At 47.2% G+C, this 22,619-nt stretch overlaps 1 protein-coding gene and 1 pseudogene across 1 annotated transcript in view; both read right to left on the bottom strand.

The window, feature by feature from the left end:
- PITPNA (phosphatidylinositol transfer protein alpha) overlaps positions 1–22,619 on the bottom strand; it is a 35,827-nt gene that overhangs the window by 3,498 nt on the left and 9,710 nt on the right. The window contains exons 4-11 of the mRNA XM_005888236.3: positions 20,205–20,296; positions 15,510–15,517; positions 14,347–14,421; positions 12,598–12,681; positions 11,284–11,361; positions 11,015–11,125; positions 9,869–9,991; positions 55–122 (exon numbers count right to left, since the gene is read on the bottom strand). Of these exons, the coding sequence (XP_005888298.1) occupies positions 78–122; positions 9,869–9,991; positions 11,015–11,125; positions 11,284–11,361; positions 12,598–12,681; positions 14,347–14,421; positions 15,510–15,517; positions 20,205–20,296 (616 nt within the window). The 3' untranslated portion in view covers positions 55–77. The remainder of the gene's footprint in view (positions 1–54; positions 123–9,868; positions 9,992–11,014; positions 11,126–11,283; positions 11,362–12,597; positions 12,682–14,346; positions 14,422–15,509; positions 15,518–20,204; positions 20,297–22,619) is intronic.
- On the bottom strand, positions 17,553–17,653 carry LOC138983979 (U6 spliceosomal RNA; annotated as a pseudogene).

Here is a 22,619-nt window from a genome sequence, read left to right as displayed (position 1 = left end):
CTGATGACTGATTTTGGCGTCTGTGATGCACTCAGTGAGAAACTTGGTACATACGGTGCAGGAGGGGGGGAGTGGCTTTAGTCATCCGCCGTCATGCCTTTCACTGGGTCCTTTTGTCTCATCTGCAACAGAAAAGAGGAGAAATGCAAGGTGTTTGCTGCTGCTGGAACTCCACCACAGGCACAAATTCCTCCTCCTCAAGCCTGCCAGCGGATAGGGTAGAGCATGTATTTTGCGCACAAAGCAAATCGGAAGAATTGAATTCTGCGTACACAGGGCCAATGCCACACAATTTATAGCTCTGTCACTGGTCCCACCGGCCATGATTTCTAGTTCTCTCCCCTGCGTCTCAGTGTTGGGGTTTAGTTCTTAAGCTCCTCTCTTTCTTTCATTAATTCAACAAATATTTATGAAGCATCTTTTTTTTGGCAAGGCACGGTTCCCAGCCTGAAGATTCAGCCATGAACCAAAACAGACCAAGTTTCTCCTCAGGGAGCTTACATTCTGGGACAAAGTAAGGGGAAGACAGAGAAACTAGTCCACGTCAGATGGGGCTGCAGGTTGCTGGGATAGAGAATGGCTCAGGGGAGGTGCTGTTTTATGAGCTGCCTGGGGAAGGCCTCTCTGATAAGTGACGTCTAAGCAGAGACCTGAAGGAAATGAGGCAGGAAATCCTGTGGGTACTCAGGGGCTGCGGTGGGGGGGTGGGGGTGAGGGCGCAGCAGGAAACATTTCAGGCAGAGGGAACAGCAATTCCCTTTCCTGGGCTCTGCTTAGAGGCTTCGCCTGGGACTTGCCTGTTTCCAGGGCGGGTGTGTGTTTGTGTGTGTGTGTGTGTGTGTGTGTGTGTGTGTGCACAGGTTCCATCCCTGGTTGGGGAGGACCCCACATGCTGTGTGACATGGCCAAAAAAAAAAAAGAGGTTTTGGCCAGTCTGCCCAGTCAGCCAAGTGGGCACAGGGATGGAGAGTGCAGGTGGCAGAGCTCAGCTTGGCAGAAGTGCGAGGCTGCTGGAGAACAGAACAGGGTCTTCTCTGGGAGCACTGAGTGGTCCCTGTCCCCTGCACCTTTCAACAGCAGTGGACACAACTTCTTGTTGGGAACACCGTGCTGGTGATTGCTCTCAAATCCTTTCCAACTTGAAAACAGTTTCTAATTGCAGGATGTCTATAACATGTCTATTATAACTTCCCATTAGACATGTCTTCACTGTCCATGAATTTTCTGTGCCAGGTATCAGTCTTTACTCATTCAACAACTTTTGAGCCCCTCAGAGCATAGGCGCTGGAATCAGACTGCCTGGATCACATTCTGGCTTCATCACTAAATTGTGACCTTGAACAAGTTACTTCACTGCTCTCTAAGCCTCAATTTCTGTAATAATAAAAACAGAGATAATAATAGACACTACATATGTCATGGGGTTGTAATGAAGATTAAGCTATTCAGGGAGAGTACTTAGCACAGAGGAGTGCTTGGAACGCTGTACATGTTATCAGTCCTGTTATGTCTTTGTTCTAAATAGCACAGCGAACACGCCATGTGTGCACATAACACTCAAGAAGCTGCACGTTTAAGCTACAGCCTCCTCAGTTGTGCTTTATTCACTAGACTTCAGCCACATTATTCAGAGACTCTATCTCATCAGTAGTAGCTTTCTACTGGGAAACACCTTTGAATATACTTCCTGCCACATTTCAAACCCATGACCATTGTTTACCACCCCCCTAACTAGTATAAATCACTGAGCCCACGTGGAACCTGAACATGAGAAAAACATCCTCCCGGTCCTCCCCAGAGTTTCCCATAGTCACTCCCTACTGATAATGATGACTGTGATTATATCTAAGCTCGCAGCTTGGTCTTTCAGGTTAGAGTTTTCTCAAAATCCTTTTCTTTCCTTGGCTGTGCTGAGCCGCTTGTGGGATCTTAGTTCCTTGACCAGGGACTGAACCCAAAGCCACAGCAGTGACAGTTCTTAGCTCCCTCTTGGAATGCCTCTTCCCTGTAGATTTTGCTCAAAACTCACTTTCCTGAATGGTAGCTTTAAATTTATATTGCTCCTATAACTTCGGTTATCCATAGTAATTAATAAAGTACTTTATACGAGCTTAACAAACTCAAGATTTTTCTTGAGTCAAATTTTTTAAAAGACGGAAAGTTACCCTTGTGGTGTGAGGTCGGAATTGGAAGTATTTGTGTGAACGTAATAGATCAGAGAGAGATAGAAATAGCTACAGATGTTAAAATCCCTCCACGCCATCCTACGAGGAGGTCTGGGCTCAGCAGCACCCCAAGAGTGATGACCACACCCAGGTAAATAAAGGTAACTTCACCCGGACTGGACAAGAAGGACAGGCAGAATACAAGGAAAAGAACACCGAGCCTGTGACCTTTTGGTCTGAAATACAGACGCTGGATCTAATCACGCAGAAGCACTGGACTAACCCCAACTGAAACACCGTCTACAAAATGACTAGCCTATCACCTCCACGAATGTCAAGGTCATGGAACTCCCAGAAAACAGAGGCTGCGCCAGACTGAGACTAGGAGGGTGCGCTGGTGGACGCTGTCTTACCCTTTCCTTCGTATTCTTGTCATTTTCATTAAGTTTGAAACTCTTTCAGAAAACAACAACAAAAAAAGAAAGTCCTTCAAAACAATTACAAAACCCCCTACCCCACCCCCCAAACCAAAAATGGGAACTTCCCTGGTGGTGCAGTGACTAGGACTCCATGCAGGGGACCTGGGTTCGATCCTTGGTCAGGGAGCTAGATCCCACATGCCACAACTAAAGATCTGGAGTGCCCACAACTTAAGACCCAGCGCAGCCAGCCAAATAAATAAATGTGAAAGAAGACAGAAATGCACTCATTACATGGCTGCTCACTAATGACCATTCATGTACATTTTCAATAATCAAAGAGGCTAAGATTTAGTATTATGGGAGCAAAGCTTTTGGGTCTCAAGCAGATACCTATAGACCCTGAGAGCTCACTGCCTGGCTTGCATTTACTAACGCAAAGCCAGGTCCTGTTCTCCTATTGCTTGAAATAAGATGCAACTTCCTATCAGGAAACACAGTAGCTTCCTTTACTCTCAAAGACAAGGTCCCCCCACAGAGGGTGCACCGAAATAAAAATGCATTATTTCATTCTTACAATGAAATGTTCTAAGAATGCTTATTTCCTGTTTTCAGGGGCCTAAAATGAGAGATTTTATCTAACGTTTATAGTGTTCCTCGGATCAAGCCATCACCAGCTATCTATGCACCTACAGTCAAGGAACACAAAAACAGAAGCTCCGGTCCTGAATGATTTCTTTTTAGCAGGGCTTTGCTCTAGGCAATGAGGCCAGGGGCTGGAAGAAAGGGACTTTCATTCCTCTACTTATTTTTATTTATTTATTTGGTCGTCTTCTTCTTTTTTAAAAAATATTTTTCTGCATCTTTTGAAAACTGCTTTTCCTATAAGTATGAAATACACCTTTGACTTAAAGGAACTTGTAAAAGTATCAATTTCCTGGGTGTGATATCATACTATCATTTTGCAAGACATAGTCACTGGGAGAAGCAGATCTCCTCTCTGTATTATTTCTTACCCCTGCATGTGAATCTCACAATCATCTCAAAAAAAAAATTCAGTAAAAAAAATTAAGCTAGAAGGAAATCTAAAAAAGAGGGGATATATGTACATACAGCCGATTCACTCTGCTGTACAGCAGAAACTAACACAACACTGTGAAGCAATTATACTCCAACAAAAATTAAGTAAAAAATTAAGCCAGTAAAAAAAAAATCATTTATGACACTGAATAGTAACCACAAACCTGTCCTGAAAGCACATAAATACAAGGCAAATGCGGAACTGAAATTCTTTAGAAGCCTACTCTATAAACAGGTTCAGCCTTTTGGGGGAGAAATCTGGCAATAAGTAACAAGAATGTTAAATCCTCTAATTCTACTTGTAGGAATTTATTCTAAGTAAATAATCCTAATTACCCAAACAATGGAGTGCATAGAAATTTCTCATCATGGCATTATTTATAAACAATGAAAACCTGCAAACAACATGAAGGAAAATCCAACACGGGCCAGAGAGTACAGAGCAAGATGCAGCTACGTGAGAAATGTGTATGTGGAGGGACTTTTCTCCTGGTTTGAATGCTGTTACAGTGTTTAGAGAAGAGTGAGAGGACCACCCAGGCTCGTGCAGCACCATCAGAACCAAGTGTGTAAGAATTCTTAAAACGTTTACAGTGGTTGTTTTTAAATAGAGTACAAGTGATTTTTTTCTATTTTTTTACTTTCCTAAAAACTGTTTAATGCTTATACATTACCTTAATATCAAAAAATTTAAATATTTATAAAGAAAATAAAGCTGCTCCCCTATTTCAAGATGCTGGTCAATATTCCAGGTGGTCTGCTCTGGGGTCAATCGCTGCTGGGCAGGGCGAAGGGAATTAAGACTCCAAGGACAGCATCAGCCTCAGAAGACAGGGATCCCTCGGCCTCAGAAGAACTCGCTCTGCCCTCTGCAGGCACTACGGGAATCTCAGATACAATCTTCCACAGCCCAGCACAAGAACCAGGCACTAAGTGTTTTAATCTGAAGACCCTTGTCTATCACAATCCCAAACAGGGAACTCTGGGATGTAGTATCGTGCCAGGCACTTCACTGCACAGGGATGTTTAGGTAATTGATAGGTAATAGGTCCAGTGTTTAAGACTTAAAATCTAGAAGTAATGGTGAATCATCAGTCAAAAAGCCAGAGGATGGAGCAAGGGCCCTCTTCATCCATACTAAAGTGATGAGAAAGAGACGGGCACATTCAGACTCAAGCAAATGGAAAAGGAGATTGTCTACAGAGACGCTCAGAGACAAGCCCGCCAAGTGAGCCCACAGAGCAAAGAGTGCCACGAAGCCTCTGAGCTCCATCCCAAAGTACAAAGTCCAGAAGGGATGGGCTGGAGGGATCAGAGGAGCCAAAGAGCTAGAGAGAAGACCCACGGGGGAAGAGGAGGACGAAAATGCTGCAGGGTCTTCAATCATGTGTTCGTTGCTGTTTTTCAGCAAATGTTCTAGAGAGTCCTGTAAACAGGGAAACAAGCTGTTTTGTTGGTTTTTTTTTTACAATTTTTAAAATGAGTCCTCTTCTCCCTATCTCATTATCTCGAGTTAATGACCAAGGTCCAGGAGGTACCTGCTCTCTGAACTGGAAGGTATCCTTAACTTCTCTGCAAAGAATACCCATGGCACAGGTAGCCGAGAGGATGTCGTGACAGTGCGTGTCAGATGTCAGCTCCCCACACGTGACAGGCACATGGGAAGACCTCATAAACGTCAGCTTCTATTAATAATAAAGTACGTTACTGTGTGGGAATTCCCTGGCAGTCCAGTGGTCAGGACTTGGTACTCTCATGCCGTGGCCCTGGGTTCAATCCCTGGACAGGGAACTAAGATCCCGTAAGCCACAGAAAAGCAACTTATTGCAAATCAACTATATACTTCAATTAAAAAATATGGATAGATAGATATGTTTATGACTGCCATGTTCATAAGACAGGGAGTTCCCCATTACAGGAGGTGCTCAAGCACAAGCTAAGGGGAAAGGGCAGAGAAGACTCGAGCACTGGCCACATAATTAGACTAAATGACCTTTAAGGTACTTTCTTCCACTTTTGAGATTATGCGTTTCTTAAGAACAGGACAGGAGAGGAGGGAGGGGAGAGAGGGAGAGCCACTGCTCCCCCACAGGCACACATTTCCTGACATTTTTGTTTTTAGGGCAAAGGCCTAATCTCTTGATCCCTTGTTTCTCAAATCCTTGAGCCTCATCCAAGAATGGCGGGTTCACCTCCCAGAGGACAAGAGTTATGGCAGGGGTGACTGTGGCCTTATAGTGACCTCTTGTAACTCACAAAACAACCCACTCACACCAGACTGCTATGCCTTGGTTTAAAGAATAACAGTCATAATTTCTATCACAAACTTGCAGTTAATCATGGCAGGCTGGATCCAGTGCAAGTATTTACTGCTATTTCTCCTCCAAAGCTTAGCATGATGACAGTAAAGGAATTAAAAAAAAAGAAAGAAAAAAAGATGGAAAGATGGAAAACTACAAAGACAACAAGAACAGAGGAGGAGACAACAGCAGGTAAGAGATGGAAATAGCATTCTGGAAGACGAAAAGAGGACGGAGGAGCAGTGACTAATCTGCAGAGCAGCAGGAGCTGCGGGTGAGGAGGGCAGCCGGGAGGGAGCGGACCCACTACTGCCGCAGGTTCTCCAGAAGCTTGGCAACCGGCAGCACCAGGTGCCTCTATGTGGAGGGAGTGCGGCTGGGGTGAGAAACGGGTGACTTCTTTGCAAGTGGAAATAAAGAAGAGTTTGGCTCTGGCGTGTCCTGTGTTTACTCCCCTGGTTCTCAGTCTGCCCCCAGGACCTTTCCCTAGATCAGCTCCCAAGATGCTGGCCTTGACCAGCCCCATGAAAAAAAGGCTGGGGTGTCCTCTTGAAGCAAAATGAGCAGCCCAAGAAAAACAGACTCAGGAGCCTGAAGTGGGAAGTCCCAGTGAAACCATCTGACTACCTACCCTTCAGTAAGCCGAGCCACTGATTCAGAACTTGGGTGAACTCTGAGAGATGGTGAGGGACAGGGAGGCCTGGCGTGCGGCAGTCCTTGGGGTCGCAAAGAGTTGGACACAACCGAGCAACTGAACAATAACAACAATTGATTCAGAGAGCTTCATCCACTTTTTGGAGCTTCACTCTTCACTGTGAATGGACAGCCCAGGACCCCCAGTCATTGGAGGGAAGCCCCTAAGAGGAAACACAAAGTCCAACGGGAAGAGGAGCTCAGGGGAAACAATGTTCAGGGGGAAGAGAGACCTCAAAACCAAACGCAAGAACCAAACCCCATGCTTCAGAAAAGGAAACTGATGCCAAGAACAGAACAAGAAGTGCTTAAGAATGTCTTAAATTCAATAGAGGAGACAAAAGTTAACATCAGAAAACCTCTCCTAGAAAGCACACAAAAAAGGAGACAAGAAAATTAGAAGGTCGATTCATGATGTCCAACTTCTAACAACAACAACAGAAAATTCCAGAAAGAGAACAAAGGGGACAGAAGGGAGAAAATCATGAAACAGGGGACACAGAAACATTTTCCAGAACTGAAGAGATCTTCAGATTAAAGTGTCTATCGAGTGGGAGCAAAATGAATGAGAATGAACCAGCCTCAACTACTGATATTGTGGCAACCAGCCCAACCACGCACCCGCGTGAGACTCAAAGACACAACTTAATGATACAGACACAAAACTAAGCTAACAACGAGGGGCGCGTTTACTAACTTCCTAAGAAAACCAGAATTATCCACGGAAGAAATGAAAACCAGAGGCGGGACAGGGTTCAGATATGTATGTATGTGTATGGCCGAGTCCCTGCACTGTTCACCTGAGTTATCACAGTATGCATTAACTGGCTGCACCCCAATACTAGAGAAGGAAATGGCAACCCGCTCCAGTATTTTTGCCTGGAAAATTCCATAGACAGGAGAGGCTGGCGGGATACAGTCCATGCAGTTGCAGAGTTGGACATGACTGAGCTAATGTATGTATACTCCAACACAAAAAATTCAAAAAAAAAAAAAGGATTGCAAGGGGCCACTTCTGGGGCCGCAACCTTGGGGATAGGGCAGAAGAAGCTAGTGTCTTCCTCCTAAGTGTGGGATACTACCTGAGTTCAAACCTATGAAAATACTTGTGGGGTGACAGTACTGACTGCAGCAACTGTTGCACGAACGTCTGTTTATCTGCAAACTCCGCAAGATGTACACATTAAATAGGTGCAGCTCTCTGTATGTCAGACCTCAGTGAAGTGGCTTTTTTTATAAATGGAAAAAAAAACCTCTGAAAATAAAACTTTGATAGAAGTATTTTTAGAAAGAGGAAAACTAAGAAAGGAGAGCCACACGCGAGCCAGAAGTACAGTCAGCACAAAGGCTCCAGGCTGCTGCAAACGGGGCCAGAACACGCCCCCAGTGGTTTTGCTTGCTTTCCCACCACCAACTATTTAAAAAAGTCCAGTTCCAAGGAAGGATTTCTGCATCTGCAGTTATCTTGGACAACACAGATCATCCAAACTTTTGGCACAATTATCCACAGAATGGAGAAACAAAGACGAGGCCTAGGGACTGAAGAAGAACTCTGAGGACGAGTGCCCGCGAGCTGTGGACCTGAGGGAGGCAGCTCAGCAGATCCCCTGGACAGCCTGCCCAGAATTCGACCCCAAGAGTCTTATACTCTTTAGATCCCAAGACTTTTTAAATGTTGGCTGTTGGCCAACGTTTCCATGACCCTGGGGTATGCTGGCCTGCTTGGCAGCAACAGGCAACTGGCGCTGCAGACTAAAACCTCAGAGGCTCTGTCCCTGTTCCTCCATTTGGTAACTTGTTTCTTTTTTTTTTGGTCAGGACTCAGGTGACCACAAGATTCAAGGCTTCTCTCTTACACTGTTAGAATCGCCAGAGCTCTGGACATTAAAACCTACCGCTTCCTGAAGATCTTTAGCAGAAGCAGGACTTGTGTCCAAAATCCTACCACTTCCCTGGAACTGCAGCTGAATGAATGACTTAAACATCTGCCTTCAACAGGAACTCACTCAGCAAACCGCTGCAACCAGTGAGTCAGCCCGGAAGTGTCATCCTGGAGGGTAGAATCCATTCCCCACGGGGCTCCCCCTCCAAGGAAGAGCACGTGGGCCCACTTTCCACCAAGACCAGCACAGCGCAGCGGGAGCACCAGTGTAGTGGGGGGCACCTTGGACCTGGGCCTGCATCTCACCTGAGGGCCCACTGGAGAGCCAGGCACGGCTGTGCAAAGCTCTGCCTGCCACACACCAGGCTCCATGACAACCCTGCCAGGGCAAGGAGGGAGAGATGGATGGCAGTTCGTATGAAACAGAGCTTCCTGCCTTATGTTCAGCCCCAAGAGGCAGGAAGGAGACCCCGATGGCATGTAGAGGGAGGAGAAGCGGCCGAGTGACTGAGTGCTACGGCTCCTCCTCCCTTGACTGTGTCACCTGCAGGCTGTGTGACCCTGGGCCCGGCCTTGAACTCTCAGCGCCTCTACCTCCTCACCTGAGTGTGGGGAAACAGCGGCACCCCCTCACAGGGGTTGTGAGAACCACAGGAGATGGGCCGAGACCTGGAGAAGCCCTCCAAATGATGCCTCACACTGGTGGGCGCCTGAGTGCTATTTACTAACAGTCTCCTCAGAGGGAGTCTTGCAGGCAAGCAGTCCCAAATTCCTCAAAGGAGGCAAGAGGGGTGCTAGGTCTTCAGGCTCCCATGGAGCAGCAGATAGCTCTCCTTCTGGGAACCATGCCAAGCCAGAAAGAAAAAAAAAAGGCGGGGGCAAAGGCTCCAAACTCTAAAATAGCTCCAACACCGTTAAAAAGGGGTTGTGGTGTGCGTTCCGCCGCTGTCCTCTGTGGGTTACGTGCGCGCTATTCGTGGACCAGCCCAGCCTGCCTCCGCCTCCCGGGGCCACCTCCGCCTCTGCAGCCCAGCACGGTTCCCCCACCCGGCTCTGGAGGACCGTTGCGGCAACTGTATTACTCACTTGGCATTCAGCACAGCCCGCCATATCTGTCTCTCTGGATATGCCAAGACCTCGACTAGACTGCAAGTTCAAGAGCACAGGCTGCTTTCTTCCTTGTAGTTCCCATATCGCCTGGCATTAGACCTTACCCACAGTGGACGCTGACATGTTCCTAGAACCACAGGACGGTGCCCTCAGTGAGCTGCCCCGGCACGACAGTCTCCTAGCGGACAGCCCCGGAGTCTCCTCGGGCCTCCCACGTACCTCATCCAGCTGTCTCTTCGTCTCGTCTTCCATCCTTCGAATGTCGTCCATCGTCAGGTCGACCCACTTGTCCAGCCAACAGAACAGCTGCCGGTGGAAGTTTGTAAACAGACGCCTCTCTTGCTATAAAAAGGAGGGACCCAAGTTAGAACTGGAAGGTGGGGGCCGCTGCGGCAGCCCTCTTGCCCACGCCCTCCACGCCAGCACCCACAGTGTACTGGGAAGGTTGGGGGAGGAGTTGTAGGTACCCCACTGGCTGATCTGGATTGGTCCTCCAATCCCTCAGGTCAGTGACCCTTGCCTCCACATTTCTGATGGGTACGGCCTCAAGTCAGACAAGCCCCCGAGGAGAGAGTGGTGCCTAGCTTGCCCCAAGGCTCTGTGCCCAAGACAGGCAATCCATGAGCCAAGATCCCAAAATGACTGTGCCAAGTTCCTCCTTGTCTCTGGAGCCTCAAGACCAGGTTAAAACTGGCCAGCAGCAGGGGGAGTCCCTGGCAGCCCAGTGGTCAGGACTCTGTGCTTCAACTGCCAAGGGCTTGGGTTCGATCCATGGTCAGGGAACTAAGATCACGCGTGCTGCGTGGCATGGCCAAAAATAAGTAAATGAAACTGGCCAACAGCTATGAAATGTTGCTGAATTTTACCAGACTCTCACACATCAGAGAGAAGACTACAGAGACTTCTTAGGTGCCACTGGGGCAAGTTACTCAGTTTTCCTGGGTCTCCCATTTACACATGTTATTACTTTTGTCTGATATTCTGTTAAAAAAAAAAAAGGAAAAAAAAAGCCTTAGATTTGTCTAGTTCAGTAATTCAGGGTACTAGAGAATTTGGTCCACAGTACTTTTTGCCTTTTGATGTCAAGCAAAGATCCTGAGTTTTATTTGCCATTTAATCGTAACAAGCCCCCTCCTGTTTCCTTCTTTTGCCTCAGTCTCCTTCCCATTTGCATGTGGTACCCCTGGATGAACAGCGTTAAACTCTAAGAGTCTGGTGCAAGGGGAAGTGGGGGTCTGGGAAATCAGACCTATATATCCTGATGCTGGCCACTCTAGGATACAAGCCACATGGGTTGTATGATCTTCTCTTGGACAAAACACCCCCCACCAACACACTGGAAGGCCTCCCACCCTGGTCACTTACCTTATGTATAAAGTTTTCCACTTTGTTCTGCAGGCCCCACCACTTGAACTTGACAGTAACCAGTTTGTATGCACACATGTATGGGCAGTCTTTCTGATTTACAAGTTCTTGCTGTATTAGAAACACACCCACAGGCAGACAGGTAACTTAAGAGCTGACCTCTGGCTCTCCCTTTGCGCCCCCCACCCCCTCCCAGTTCCCCACCTCCAGGAGGGAGGCCCAACCACACTGGCCCCAGCACCCCCTGGTGGTAAGAGTGTGAATTGCACCTTCCAATTGGGGCCCAAAGGTCCTCGGCCTGTTTTGATAGACTTATATTTTGCTGGGTCCTCTTCTGCCTTGTAATCCTGTCAGAAGTTGGGGGTGGGGGAGGGGTGGGTAGGGAAGAGAGAGGGAGAGAGAAAGAGATCAGATTTTCCACCACAGTACAGTTCATACCATTCTTGATGCTTTTGGCGCAAAGAAAACATGGGAAAGTCTATAAACAAGATATAGAACTGTTTACATTTGCCTCTGAGGAGAGCTCTCTGTGATTTTGTCTGCCAGGGCTTGTTTTCAGTTTTACCAGACTGTGTGAGCAGGCTTGGATTTCCACTGTTTAAGATGGGGATTTGAAACCTGGAGTGAACATCCAGAGCACCAGGGAAGGTGTTTTCAAAATACAGTTGACCCTTGAGCAACGCAGGGTGATTTTATTTTATTTTATTTTATTTTTTTAGGGTAATTTTAAAGAACAGGTAATTCTAAAACAGCAGCTGGAGCTGAGAACAATCAGCCAGTCATTTCTGAAATCTTCCAGTCCCACCTCTCTCTGGCTTGTTCTGTTTTGTTTTTAAACTGCCTTGTTTTAATAAAATCACTACTGGAAATGTTCGATGTATTGACTTTATCCTCTTGTGTACTGCTGTCAATCTCCCTTCAGTGATTTAAAATGCAGTCAATGCTGTGTGTTAATTAACAGTAACAAAAGTTTACTCTTGGGCTGTTTCTCTGCATTAACTAATGTGGGCAAGGGAAAACCTAAACTCCTTATAGCATCTGCTTACCAAAATAACAAAGATATACAATCACATGCATTCACATACAGTGGTGAAGCACCTTCCAAAGTGAAGGAGATTACCTATTAAACCTTCCCTACCTCTGCTTCTCTCCACTCACACGAAACAACCAGAATCGACAAAACACTCAAAGGGCCATCCTCTCGGCTAGTGTTTCTGTCTGAGAACTATCTGGGGATGTTCCGTTTGAGGTATATAGATGCACACTTAGGATCTATTCACGTTGCTATGTATGTTATACTTCAATGAAAAGTTTTTGTTTTTTTGTTTTTGTTTTAAATCCACTAATCTTTTGAGGATAGGAGTGGGGATATTAAGCCAAGAAGCATAAGAGTGTATATCTGGGCCACTATTTGCCTGGTGGTATCCCCAAGTCAAGATAAGGTGATTCTTAACACTCATTTAGAAAATAAAATACTCAAGAGAGAACTTCCCTTTGACTCAGGTTGGTATGATTCCTTGGTTTCTCTGACATAAGTGACTTCTGCATCTCAAAGGCCATCCATACAGCTGAATAGTTCCTACCTTGCTAAGTACTTGGCTTCGATCTGCAATGTCTATATATATGACTTCCACATGTTTCCATGCCTCAGGCTCCAGTTTATGCACCTGCAGGAACAAGGGTGACCACTCATTATGTACAATTTTATAGCTACCACACCCTTTACCCAGAATGGACATCTAACAGCAGCTGTTCCCACAGCCATAGTCATGAGATTCCTACCAGTCCATACAAAACTATCCAAAGGAGTGGGAGGGTGAATGAATTTTAAGTGGACATACATTTGAGAACTAATGCTCTGATTTTTCAAGCTAAATATGACTGCAGCAGCCCAAGACACTCTCCAGGCTCCCCTAGCACCTTCTTTATTTCCGTGTGTTCCCCCTTTGTAAAGATTGCATATTCCTCTTGTGAGGATCCTGCCTGCTTAGCCATATACTGCTTATTTTGATGCTCTTAAAAATTATTAATAACTAACTTGGAACTTCCCTGTGGGCCAGTGGTTAAGACTTTGCCTTGCAATCCGGGGAGCTAATATCCCTCATACCTTATGGCCAAAAAGCCAGAACATAAAAAACAACAGAAGCAATACTGTAACAAATTCAAGGAAGACTTTAAAAATGGTCCACATTAAAAAAAAAAAAAAAATGGTCCACATTAAAAAAAAGTAAAAGATCTTAAAAAAAAGATAAAAATTAACTAACTCAAAGAGGTGGTATGAGTTACAAAATTCTGATACAAGTTCAAACGTACAAAAGGATATGATAAAAAGTAACTCCTTCTCTTGCATGTCTCTCAGGCAGCTCCCAGGTACCACCACTGCAGAGATTTTCTTTTAATACAGAAGGTAGCACATATTTTACATCCTTTTTTTCCCCACTGAACAATATCTTTTAAAGACTGTTCCCTCCTGGCTCTTTTTAATGGCTGCATAATAAACGGCTACATGGTTGCACAATGTTTTCTTTAACAGGATCCCACTGGTGGGCTCTTATGTTGTTTTTAACCTTTGGCTACACCAAGAATGGCTCAGTCGTAAAGAATCCCCCTGCCAATGCAGGAGACTTCAGTTTGATCCCTGGGTTGGGAAGAGTCCCTGGAGGAGGATATGGCAACCCACTCCAGGATTCTTGCCTGGGATATCCCATAACCAGCAGAGCCTGGCAGGCTACAGTCTGTGGAGTCGCAAAGAGTCGGATATGATGTAGTGACTAAACCAACACCAACAATACAGCAATGACTCTCCCTGTATATTGAGTGATTTCACACATACGAAAACATAACTATAGTATAAATTCCTAGGTGTGGAACTGCTGGAGTAAGGGACACGTATATTTTAAACCTGAGGAGTTACTGGCAAACTGTGCTCTACAGAGGCTGTAATTTTGATGGGCTTTTTTCAGGAGTGTGGGGGCGCATCGCACATGTGGCTCTGGGATCTTAGTTCCCTGAGCAGGGACTGAACCCAGGCCCACTGGGTGGTCAGGGGATTCGCTCATTTTGATGTTATAAAACTTTAGCTCTTCTGTGCCAGGAGTTGTATTTTAGACCAATCCCAGCACTAGCAGAAGGTCCTTGAAAGCATCTTGGAGATCATACTTCTAAGATTAGAGACAGAGCAATCCCATGCTGGTAGGACAAATCTAGGCACAGGCTGCGAGCTTCCTGGCCAAGAAAAAGGGGACCACAGTGAAGAGCCCTGGGCAGGGATAGTCTCAGTACCCTGTCCTGAGGCCTGGAAGGCCTCGGGGGGCTTGGGAAGTGCTACTTACGTTCTCCAGGGTCCCAAGATCAGGTTTGTGCCAGGTTTCAATTTTAATCAGGAAGTCTTCTTTCATGTACTCATTCTGCGGGAGGGGAAAGGACACCTTGCAGTCACTCGGCTCGAAGCTGCAGAGTAACTGCCCCTCACCACCCACTCTGGGCAGGCAGGAGCCCCCAGCCTCTGCCTGGTACCGACAGCTCACTGTACCGGGGGCCCACAGTACGCCAGGCGCACGGTACCTCACTCAGTCTTCACCCCAGCCTGTGAGGGCTGTGGCAACACGACCCTCACCTCACAGTTGAGGAAAGTGAAGTTCAGAGGGGACTTCCCAGGTCCACAGAGATAACAACAGACCTGGGCCTCAAACTCAGTTTTGTCTGACTTCAAAATTCACGTACTTAATCCTTGTATCTCTGCCATTCTCCTCGTGTGCAGGGTGTACAGGCTGACTGGCAGCGTGGGAAGAGCTCAGGGAGACTCCCGAGCCATCCGAGCGTGTTGCCCCCTTCCCCCACCACTAGCCAGCCTTCAGCTGAGGCTGAAGTTCTCAGCCTTTTAAGCCTTCATACTAATTATCATCTCTTCCCTTAGTGGTTTTAAAAACTGGAACTACTTAAAGGAGGAACATGTTAACCCCCTAACTCCTCAGTGGGAATCAGGCTCCCCGAAACTTCCTGTGTTTACCTGGATGAGGATTCTGCAGGGAGGACAGAGGGGGCGCTGACAGAGGGGCTGGGCAAGGAGAAGACCAGGCTGATGCCACAATCCTGCCTAGTGCTCACTGGGGTCAACAGATGCCCAAATGGGAATGCCCTGATCGGGTCAGCGGCACTGGAGTTTTCTGTACAGCCTTGAGGAGGCCAGGCCCGGGGCGGGCAGGGGACAGCCACGCGTCACTCTGTACACGTGAGACCTGGGGCTAGGACGCCACAGTCCTGACTACTGACTGCTGCAGCACCTACAAAACCACCTGCCAATGCAGCTTCAAGCAGGAGGGGACGGTGCCAATTAACAAGTTCCTCATCAGGACTGAAAGGATGAGGCCTCAAAAGCCCCAAACGTCACCCAGGACAAAGACAGGAATATCCAGGAGGCCCCAGGGCAGCTCCATTTTTCTTTCTCCTTTCCTTATAAATCATCTACAGTCCCAACGCCCCTGAAAATACTTACTGTGATAACTGCTCCACAGCAAGGACATAGAAAGAAGAGAGAAAAAGATTAATGAAGATGAATAAAATATCCACCCCTCACCCTGGGACCATGGAAGCAAAGACTTTTACTCCCTGGGGCTTACGCCACAGTCACCCTCCAAGTCCCAGCAAGTGCATTTGGGACCTCAAATGCACCACCTCCGAGTTTGACTCGTACACAAGTCCCTGAAGGCCGAATATGGGGTTTCATTAAAGGGATGCCACTACTGGCTCCTGGGGACTATTCCCAGCTGGGCAAGGACAGGGAGCAGCCCTGATGAGCTGAAGCACCGAGCCCCACGGCTCTGTGGTCAGACCATCCCCTGGTGTCCCCCTCCTCCCGCCCGGCCCCTGCTTCCAGGGGCACAGGGCAGGGCGCCGTAGGCCAGGAACTGTCTATCTGCCCTCTGCATCCTTCCTGTCACGGTAACCAAACCTCTCACCCGCCACACTCCTGCTCATTGTAATGAGACCCCCTCGGAAAGCACTGTTCAATTATTTATCAGAGAAAATGATGGCAGCTCTAATGTCACTGAGGAACGGACTAGCTTTCCTCCTGACCACAGCCCAGATCATTCGGTACTCTCTGAATTTAGGAGTTGGTGCAATTTTGGATGGATGCCCCCACTGCCCCCTCTGACAGCATGTGGGGCTAATAGTCAAGCTCCCTGACTCCAAAACTGAAACTAAGGTTACCTCTGAGACTGAGATGAGGACAAGCTGAAATATAAGGGATAAGATCCACCTCCTATGGAAACAACCCAAGAATAAGTGACAAGAACCTAGTGTACAGCACAGGGAATGCTACTCAATATTCTGTAATAACACACGGGAGAAGAATCAGAAAAAGAAAGAGTGTCTGTAGATGTATAACAGAATCATTATGCTGTACATATACCTGAAACTAACACAACACTGTAAATCAGCTACACTCCACTAAAATCAATAAAGGGAAAATGTTTTAAAAAGAAAGGAGAGAAAGAGAAACAACCCAAGAGACGATCTCAGTAACCTCCCTGAATCCAACGGAAGTTACTTGGAAGAAAGCAACAGATCAAGATGATAACTAAAAGGCTTATTGAAATAACTGCCCTGTTATTCGTTTAAAAAAAAGGAAATGATGGGTGCAATATCCATCAAGGGTGAGTCCAAAGAGACCAGCGTGGCAGCAGTTCTCTGGCGCTGTACGAAGGCCTGTCTAGCAGCCCCACCCTGAGTGTCAGGTTGGCCTGGTCTGATGACACGCGTCACCAGGGTTCTCCAACAAACCACCTGATTCTGAGTCTATGCTCCCCGAGCAGCTTTCTAGTTTGGCCTCTGCCGGGATGGAATGTGCTGATCGATACGTACAAGGGTCTGATCACTTAAGCAAGTGGATGATGTTCTCCACTACACGCTGGAATTTGGTTTCCCGAGTAGATGAGCCCACAAGGGAAGACAGTCCTACTTGGCAAACAGGAATATCTGGTTTCATTAGTCATTCTGTATTTCATTATAACTTAATATTTTGGCATTTCGGGGAGGGCGGGGGTGGGGGATACCTTTGGATATCAGCTCTTTCTAGGATCCTGAGAAGCAGATCCACTCAGTTCTGACAAATTGTGAATGTACAAGGGTGATGACCCCCCTTTAATGGCCTTTCATGCTAACATGGGTGAACAGACAATCCTCCCTAATCTTTTCCAGCCTCCCTGCTTCCAAACACCTCTGCACTCAGACAGTTCTCTTTTCTTCAAACTGCAACCCTAGGTAGTCTGGAAGAGCCTCAGTAAACTCTCTGCAGTTGGAAAACAGGGCTCTCCAATGAGACCAGTAAGGTCCTTCCCATGCTTCCAAGGCAAGGGGCGTAGGTTCAACCCCAAGACAGGGAACTAAGATCCCACATGCTGTGTGGTGTAGCAAAAAAAAAAACAGAAATCCTCCCAAAACTATGTCTTTATTGAGATTGTATTCAGACAGGGTTAAGGTTAGAGGGAGAGGCAGGAGGAGAAATATTTATTTCCCTCTTCCTACTTTCTTTCCTTTTTTCATGGAGTGCTTCATGAATTTGCATGTCATCCTTGCACAGGGGCCATGCTAAACTCAGAATCATTCAAGTTTTAGTCTATGTGCTGTTAAAAGCAAGTGTCTCTTCCTGCTATCATTTACAGGCCCAGGCCCATCTTACCCTCTGCTCATGTCCCAACTCATGAGCATCGGGGGATAAGAAATAGAGAGAAATAAGGTTAAGAGGACAGAAAGAGCTGAGAACAAGTAGAATATTGCAAATCCATCTTCCTTCTACTCAGAACAAGGTCAGAACCTTCCAAAAGGCATGTGGAATTTTGCTCCACGCCCCATTATCCCTCTCACTTCAACTCTGATCTGCTTAGGCCAGCCTAAGAGTTCTGAACTAATAATCTTTCTCCCACCAGTCCCCAGCGGGAACTGGACACAGCCTTCCTTGTTCAGAGCTCTTTTAAAAGACCCATGTCTAACTGAACAGATCTAAGATTCAAACACTCATACTGCATGATGGTGGGTTCTGAATGTAAAGTCAGCACCCACTGAAGAAGCCAACCTCCTCTCCCTCACTGCCTGCCTCTCCTCTCCGTGGGGTATTTAGAAATTGGTTTTCTTCTTTTGGCCACGGATCAGAACAAGATGCTAATGAACATAAGGCGTCTAGAAAAATGCCCGTCAGCTGTAGCTCACTCTCCCCAGAACTACACAGAGGGCAGCAGCGGCTCAGCGGGCACAAGCTGTGAACCCAGAACCCCGCCCCGGGCATGCAGCAGTCCACACTACCCGCTTGCCTCCTTTATGCCAAGTTGGCTAAGGTTCTTATAATGCATGCTCAGTGCAGCTCTCTGAGACATCAGGAAAACTCACCCTTGGCCCCAGACCAGCCGCACCCAGCCACGGCGCACACTGTGTGTCTTTTAGGAAAGTGTGTGTGTGCTCCTTTTCCAAGAATTGAACAGCGTCCTGTCTGATGCTTAGGGAACAGCGATGTTTGCGTTTTCAGCTATAGCAATAAAACTCTAGGCATTACACATGCCAGGCCCCACCAATGACTGAGCATCTCCTGATACAAGGTTCTCGAGTGAACAAGGACCAGAGAGCAATGACCCTGTTTCTAGATGGCAGTCATTCCCTGAACAGGATGAGGACCACACAATTTTCCTCATCAGATACAATCTAGGGAGTGCTGGGTCCCCACAAATGAGAAGATAAGTGTCATAGTACATGTAAGCAGAGGCTGGCAGGAGGACCCCACAGCCAGACTGTCTTCACCAACAAATGCAGACCGGCTGGAGGGAAATCCTCGTAACTCACAGTCAAGTTCCAGGGACCTGGAGGGAACCCCCACCGAGGATATGCATCAGTAACAGCATGGGCTGTCCAAGAGGTCTGCTTCAAAACAACCCTCAAGACTTAGGAATTTTGAAAAGGGAATCCCAGAATGTCTAGAATAGAAAACCCAGAGACGAGACTAGTGAAGATTAAGAGAAGCCTTCCACTCCCACTCCCTCCTTCAACTATAGAACATGCTGGTCGAGTGGAAGGCGCTGACTCATGGCTCTTACCAGTGATCTCCCTCTTGCTGGGCCTCCCCTCCTCAAATCTGGTGTGCGGATGGCAGGTGTTACGTAACATACTTGGGGGATAGCTGTTTCTGAATCCTTTGTCATCACACATTGGGCTTATTTCAACACTTCTCCAATAATATCAGGGTTTTCCTTGCTACGTTTTCTGGTGTATAAGCCTGGTCTTTCACCCGGGCAAGAAGGTAACCCTAACAGGCTCTTTCCTATGACTGCCCCTCTCTTTTTTTAAAAAAAGAATCTTTTGGCCACATGGCATGCAGGATCTTACTTCTTACGACCAGGGATTGAGCCCATGACCCTTGCAGTGGCAGCACGCAGTGCTAACCGCCGGACCGCCAGGGACGTCCTGGACGGCCTCTCTCCAGAGTCCCTGAACCTCACAGTTGCTTTTCAAGCCAAACGTGAATATATACCATTAAGGCTGGAAACTTCAGCATCTAACACTAAGGGAGGGGTGTAAAAAGACCCTAGCATGTTCAAACAATGGAATTCTGTGCAACCATTAACCAATTTTTAAAAATAGACTATAGATAGTGACAGAAAATAGGTTTTCCACCTACTGAGTAAAAACGGGCAAGTTAATAATTAGTAACATTTGACCCAAAATTTGTCTGGAAAACACGTCTGGAGGCTTTACACACACACACACACACACACACACACACACGTATATAAAAGCATTTTAAAAAAGGATTAGACAGAAAGACACTAAAATGTTAACAGCGACTAGAAAACGGAAGGATCATGGGTGATTACTTTCTTATGTTTGTATGTATTCTCCGAAACTTACCCAGAGGACATTACTTTTGTAATGAGTAAAAAAAATCACAATTATCATACTATCCCCAAATAGGAGGGACTGGTTCTGTGCGTCTTGGGCCGGGGCTCCTTGGTGGTTCCCACCCAGCTGGCTGCCAAACTGCACTAGGCGACACTGCCGCTCACCACCAGCCTGAAGAAAGACCCCAAGCTCATCCTTGCACTGGCTTAATCTGGAAAATGGAGGCGGGAGACACACCCCAACTCACTGCCACCCAGGGCCCACTTAACTACACCCTCTATCCACGGCGGGGGGCTGTACTCACCGGTTCTGCAGTAAGGGTAGGCATTCCATGCTTTTTCATGTATATTGAGGGCTCCCTCTGGGGCCAGCATTCGAACAAACGTGGGCACTTTGCTGTAGTGAGAAAAGGGTTATGAAGAGAAAAGGGGGAGAGAGTTAAAGACAGTGGGCTTCTGTGGTACACCCTCCAGGGCACAGTTCCAGTCTCTTCACTGGGGAGTTGACACTCTAGTTCTCACGAGACCAGGAGGTTACTCTGGTTGCATGCGAAGAGCCAGCAGTCAGAGCCCGACACCCCAGCTCCGCTGGCTACTAACATGCATCTGCAACCTGCCCCACGACCTGGCAGGAACAGCACAGCGGATGAGGCCCCAGGCTACCTGCCGTGGCTCATCAGTCCCCACGCTATCGTTACACACCCTTCCAGAGCTCACTGGGCCCAGGGCACGACACTACACCCTGTGAGGATGAGACGTCTCTGAGACTGGACCAGAATGACTGGCTGACCGACTTGGAATAGGGGATCCAAGATGATCTGATATGCTGGGGTCAGTTCTAGTGGCCAGGAGGGCCCCAGGGCCATCCTGCCTTTCAGGACAAAATAATTTCTTATCTCAAGTTACAGAACAACAGGTATATAAAGTATGAGCACTTTTTATTTTTTTTAAAGTATGTATATTCCTCTGCCTTAGTGTTATTAGTTTTTTAAAAATATTTATTTGGCTGCATTGAGTCTTAGTTGTGGCACGTGGGATCTAGTTTCCTGGCCAGGGACTGAACCTGGGCCCCCTGCATTGGGAGTGTGGAGTTTCAGTCACTGGTCCACCAGGGAAATCCTCCTCTACCTTAGTTTTTAACTGGTAATCTATGCAGTTTAGCAGGTGCCAATAACCTCATCAGCTTTGGTGCCTGAGGCCTCAGAAAGATGAGCTACCCCCAGGAGAGAGCAAACTTCAAACAGAGAGAGCAGTCCCCTGAGACCCACTCACTCACAGCCATACTCATTCAGGTGTCTGTGTGTGCCAGGCATGGGACACACGCACACATCACGCAGCCGTGGCCCCTGTCCTCGGGGAGCTTCCGTTCTAGTGCGGAGTGGAACTAATCAGGCAGAGCACTGTGAGGACACATGAATGGGGAGGTTCCCCAGGGAGAGGAAGGTTTATGTGAAAACACAGAGTCGTGAGTGGGTAGGGCTGAGCTAGACAAGAGGACGGGGGTGGGATGGGAAAAGCTGGGGGGAAGAGAGAGAAGTTCAGAGCAACTGGTATAAGGCATAAGGTGGGGAACACAGGAGAACTAGCAGAGGCTGAGCCACAGAAGATCCTGCATCTACACCACAGAGGATGGACTTTGTCCCGGGGGCAAAGGGCCATCTATAGCTCTAAAGCTGGGGAGCAACAGATCTGGACAGAATACTAGGAGCTGTGCGGAGTGGCAAATAATCCAGACAAGAGACTGGAAGGAAAGAGAAACGCTGATATAACCAAGGACATGGACTCAAAAGGACTTGATGTGATATGATGAAGAAGGTAGAGGGTGTGGTGAACCCATGGTTTTTGACCGGGAAGACTAACAGCTGACAGGAAGGCTTTGGTCCTTATGAGGAGAGGTGGCCATGGCACACAGCACTGTTGGTTTGGTTTTAGTTTTCTTTTTATAGCAGTTGGGTGTCTTGCGGTTAACAGCAGTGGTGGGGGTGGAATTCCCTGGTGGTGAAGTGGTTAGGACATGGGCTTTCATTGCTGTGGACCCGGGTTCAATCCCTGGTTGGGGGACTAACTCTCCATAAGCTGCATGACCTAGCCAATAAAAAGACTAGTGGTAGGCAGGTTCAAAGCTTCTACCCTCTCCATAAGGAAGAGGGTGAGACAGGGCCTACTCTCTACATGTACTCGACTACGTCTCGAGGAACCAACTGGTCCCTGCTACCAGCCTCACTATGTCTTTTCAAAGTTCTCATTAAAAAATGTTGGGCTGGCCAAAAAGTTTGTTGGGTTTTTCTGCAGCACCTTATGGAAAAACCCAAATGAACTTTTTGGCCAACCCAATACAAACGCACTACAAGGAAGGTTTGTCCTGAGCCTAACTCTCATCAATGGCTCAGAAAGAATGGGTAGGCAGTCAGCTCAAAGGTCGAAGGGGAGGTGTAGAGGGAAAAGAGCACAATGGCGAGGAAGTGGGATCGTGGTGAGATTTCCTCCCCCACTTCAGCGCTGCTCTGCACGCTCCGGCACTCACAGAACCGTGGACCAGCCCCCGGGCTGGCGCTTCTACATCCCTAGAGCAGACTTCAATTAGCAATTTTACCAAATGAAAATGGAACTGCTTTGTTCAGTTGAATTGACTAGAGATTAAGGTTCAGGTCTATGTTGCACAGCAATGCGAACGTACTTAATGCCACTTAACTTAAAAATGGTAAAAACAGTGAATCTTG

This window comes from Bos mutus, chromosome 19, assembly GCF_027580195.1.
Source record: "Bos mutus isolate GX-2022 chromosome 19, NWIPB_WYAK_1.1, whole genome shotgun sequence".
NCBI classification, from domain to species: domain Eukaryota; kingdom Metazoa; phylum Chordata; class Mammalia; order Artiodactyla; family Bovidae; genus Bos; species Bos mutus.
Note: the sequence above shows the minus strand (reverse complement) of the source record. Positions and strands in the feature narration are given on the sequence as shown.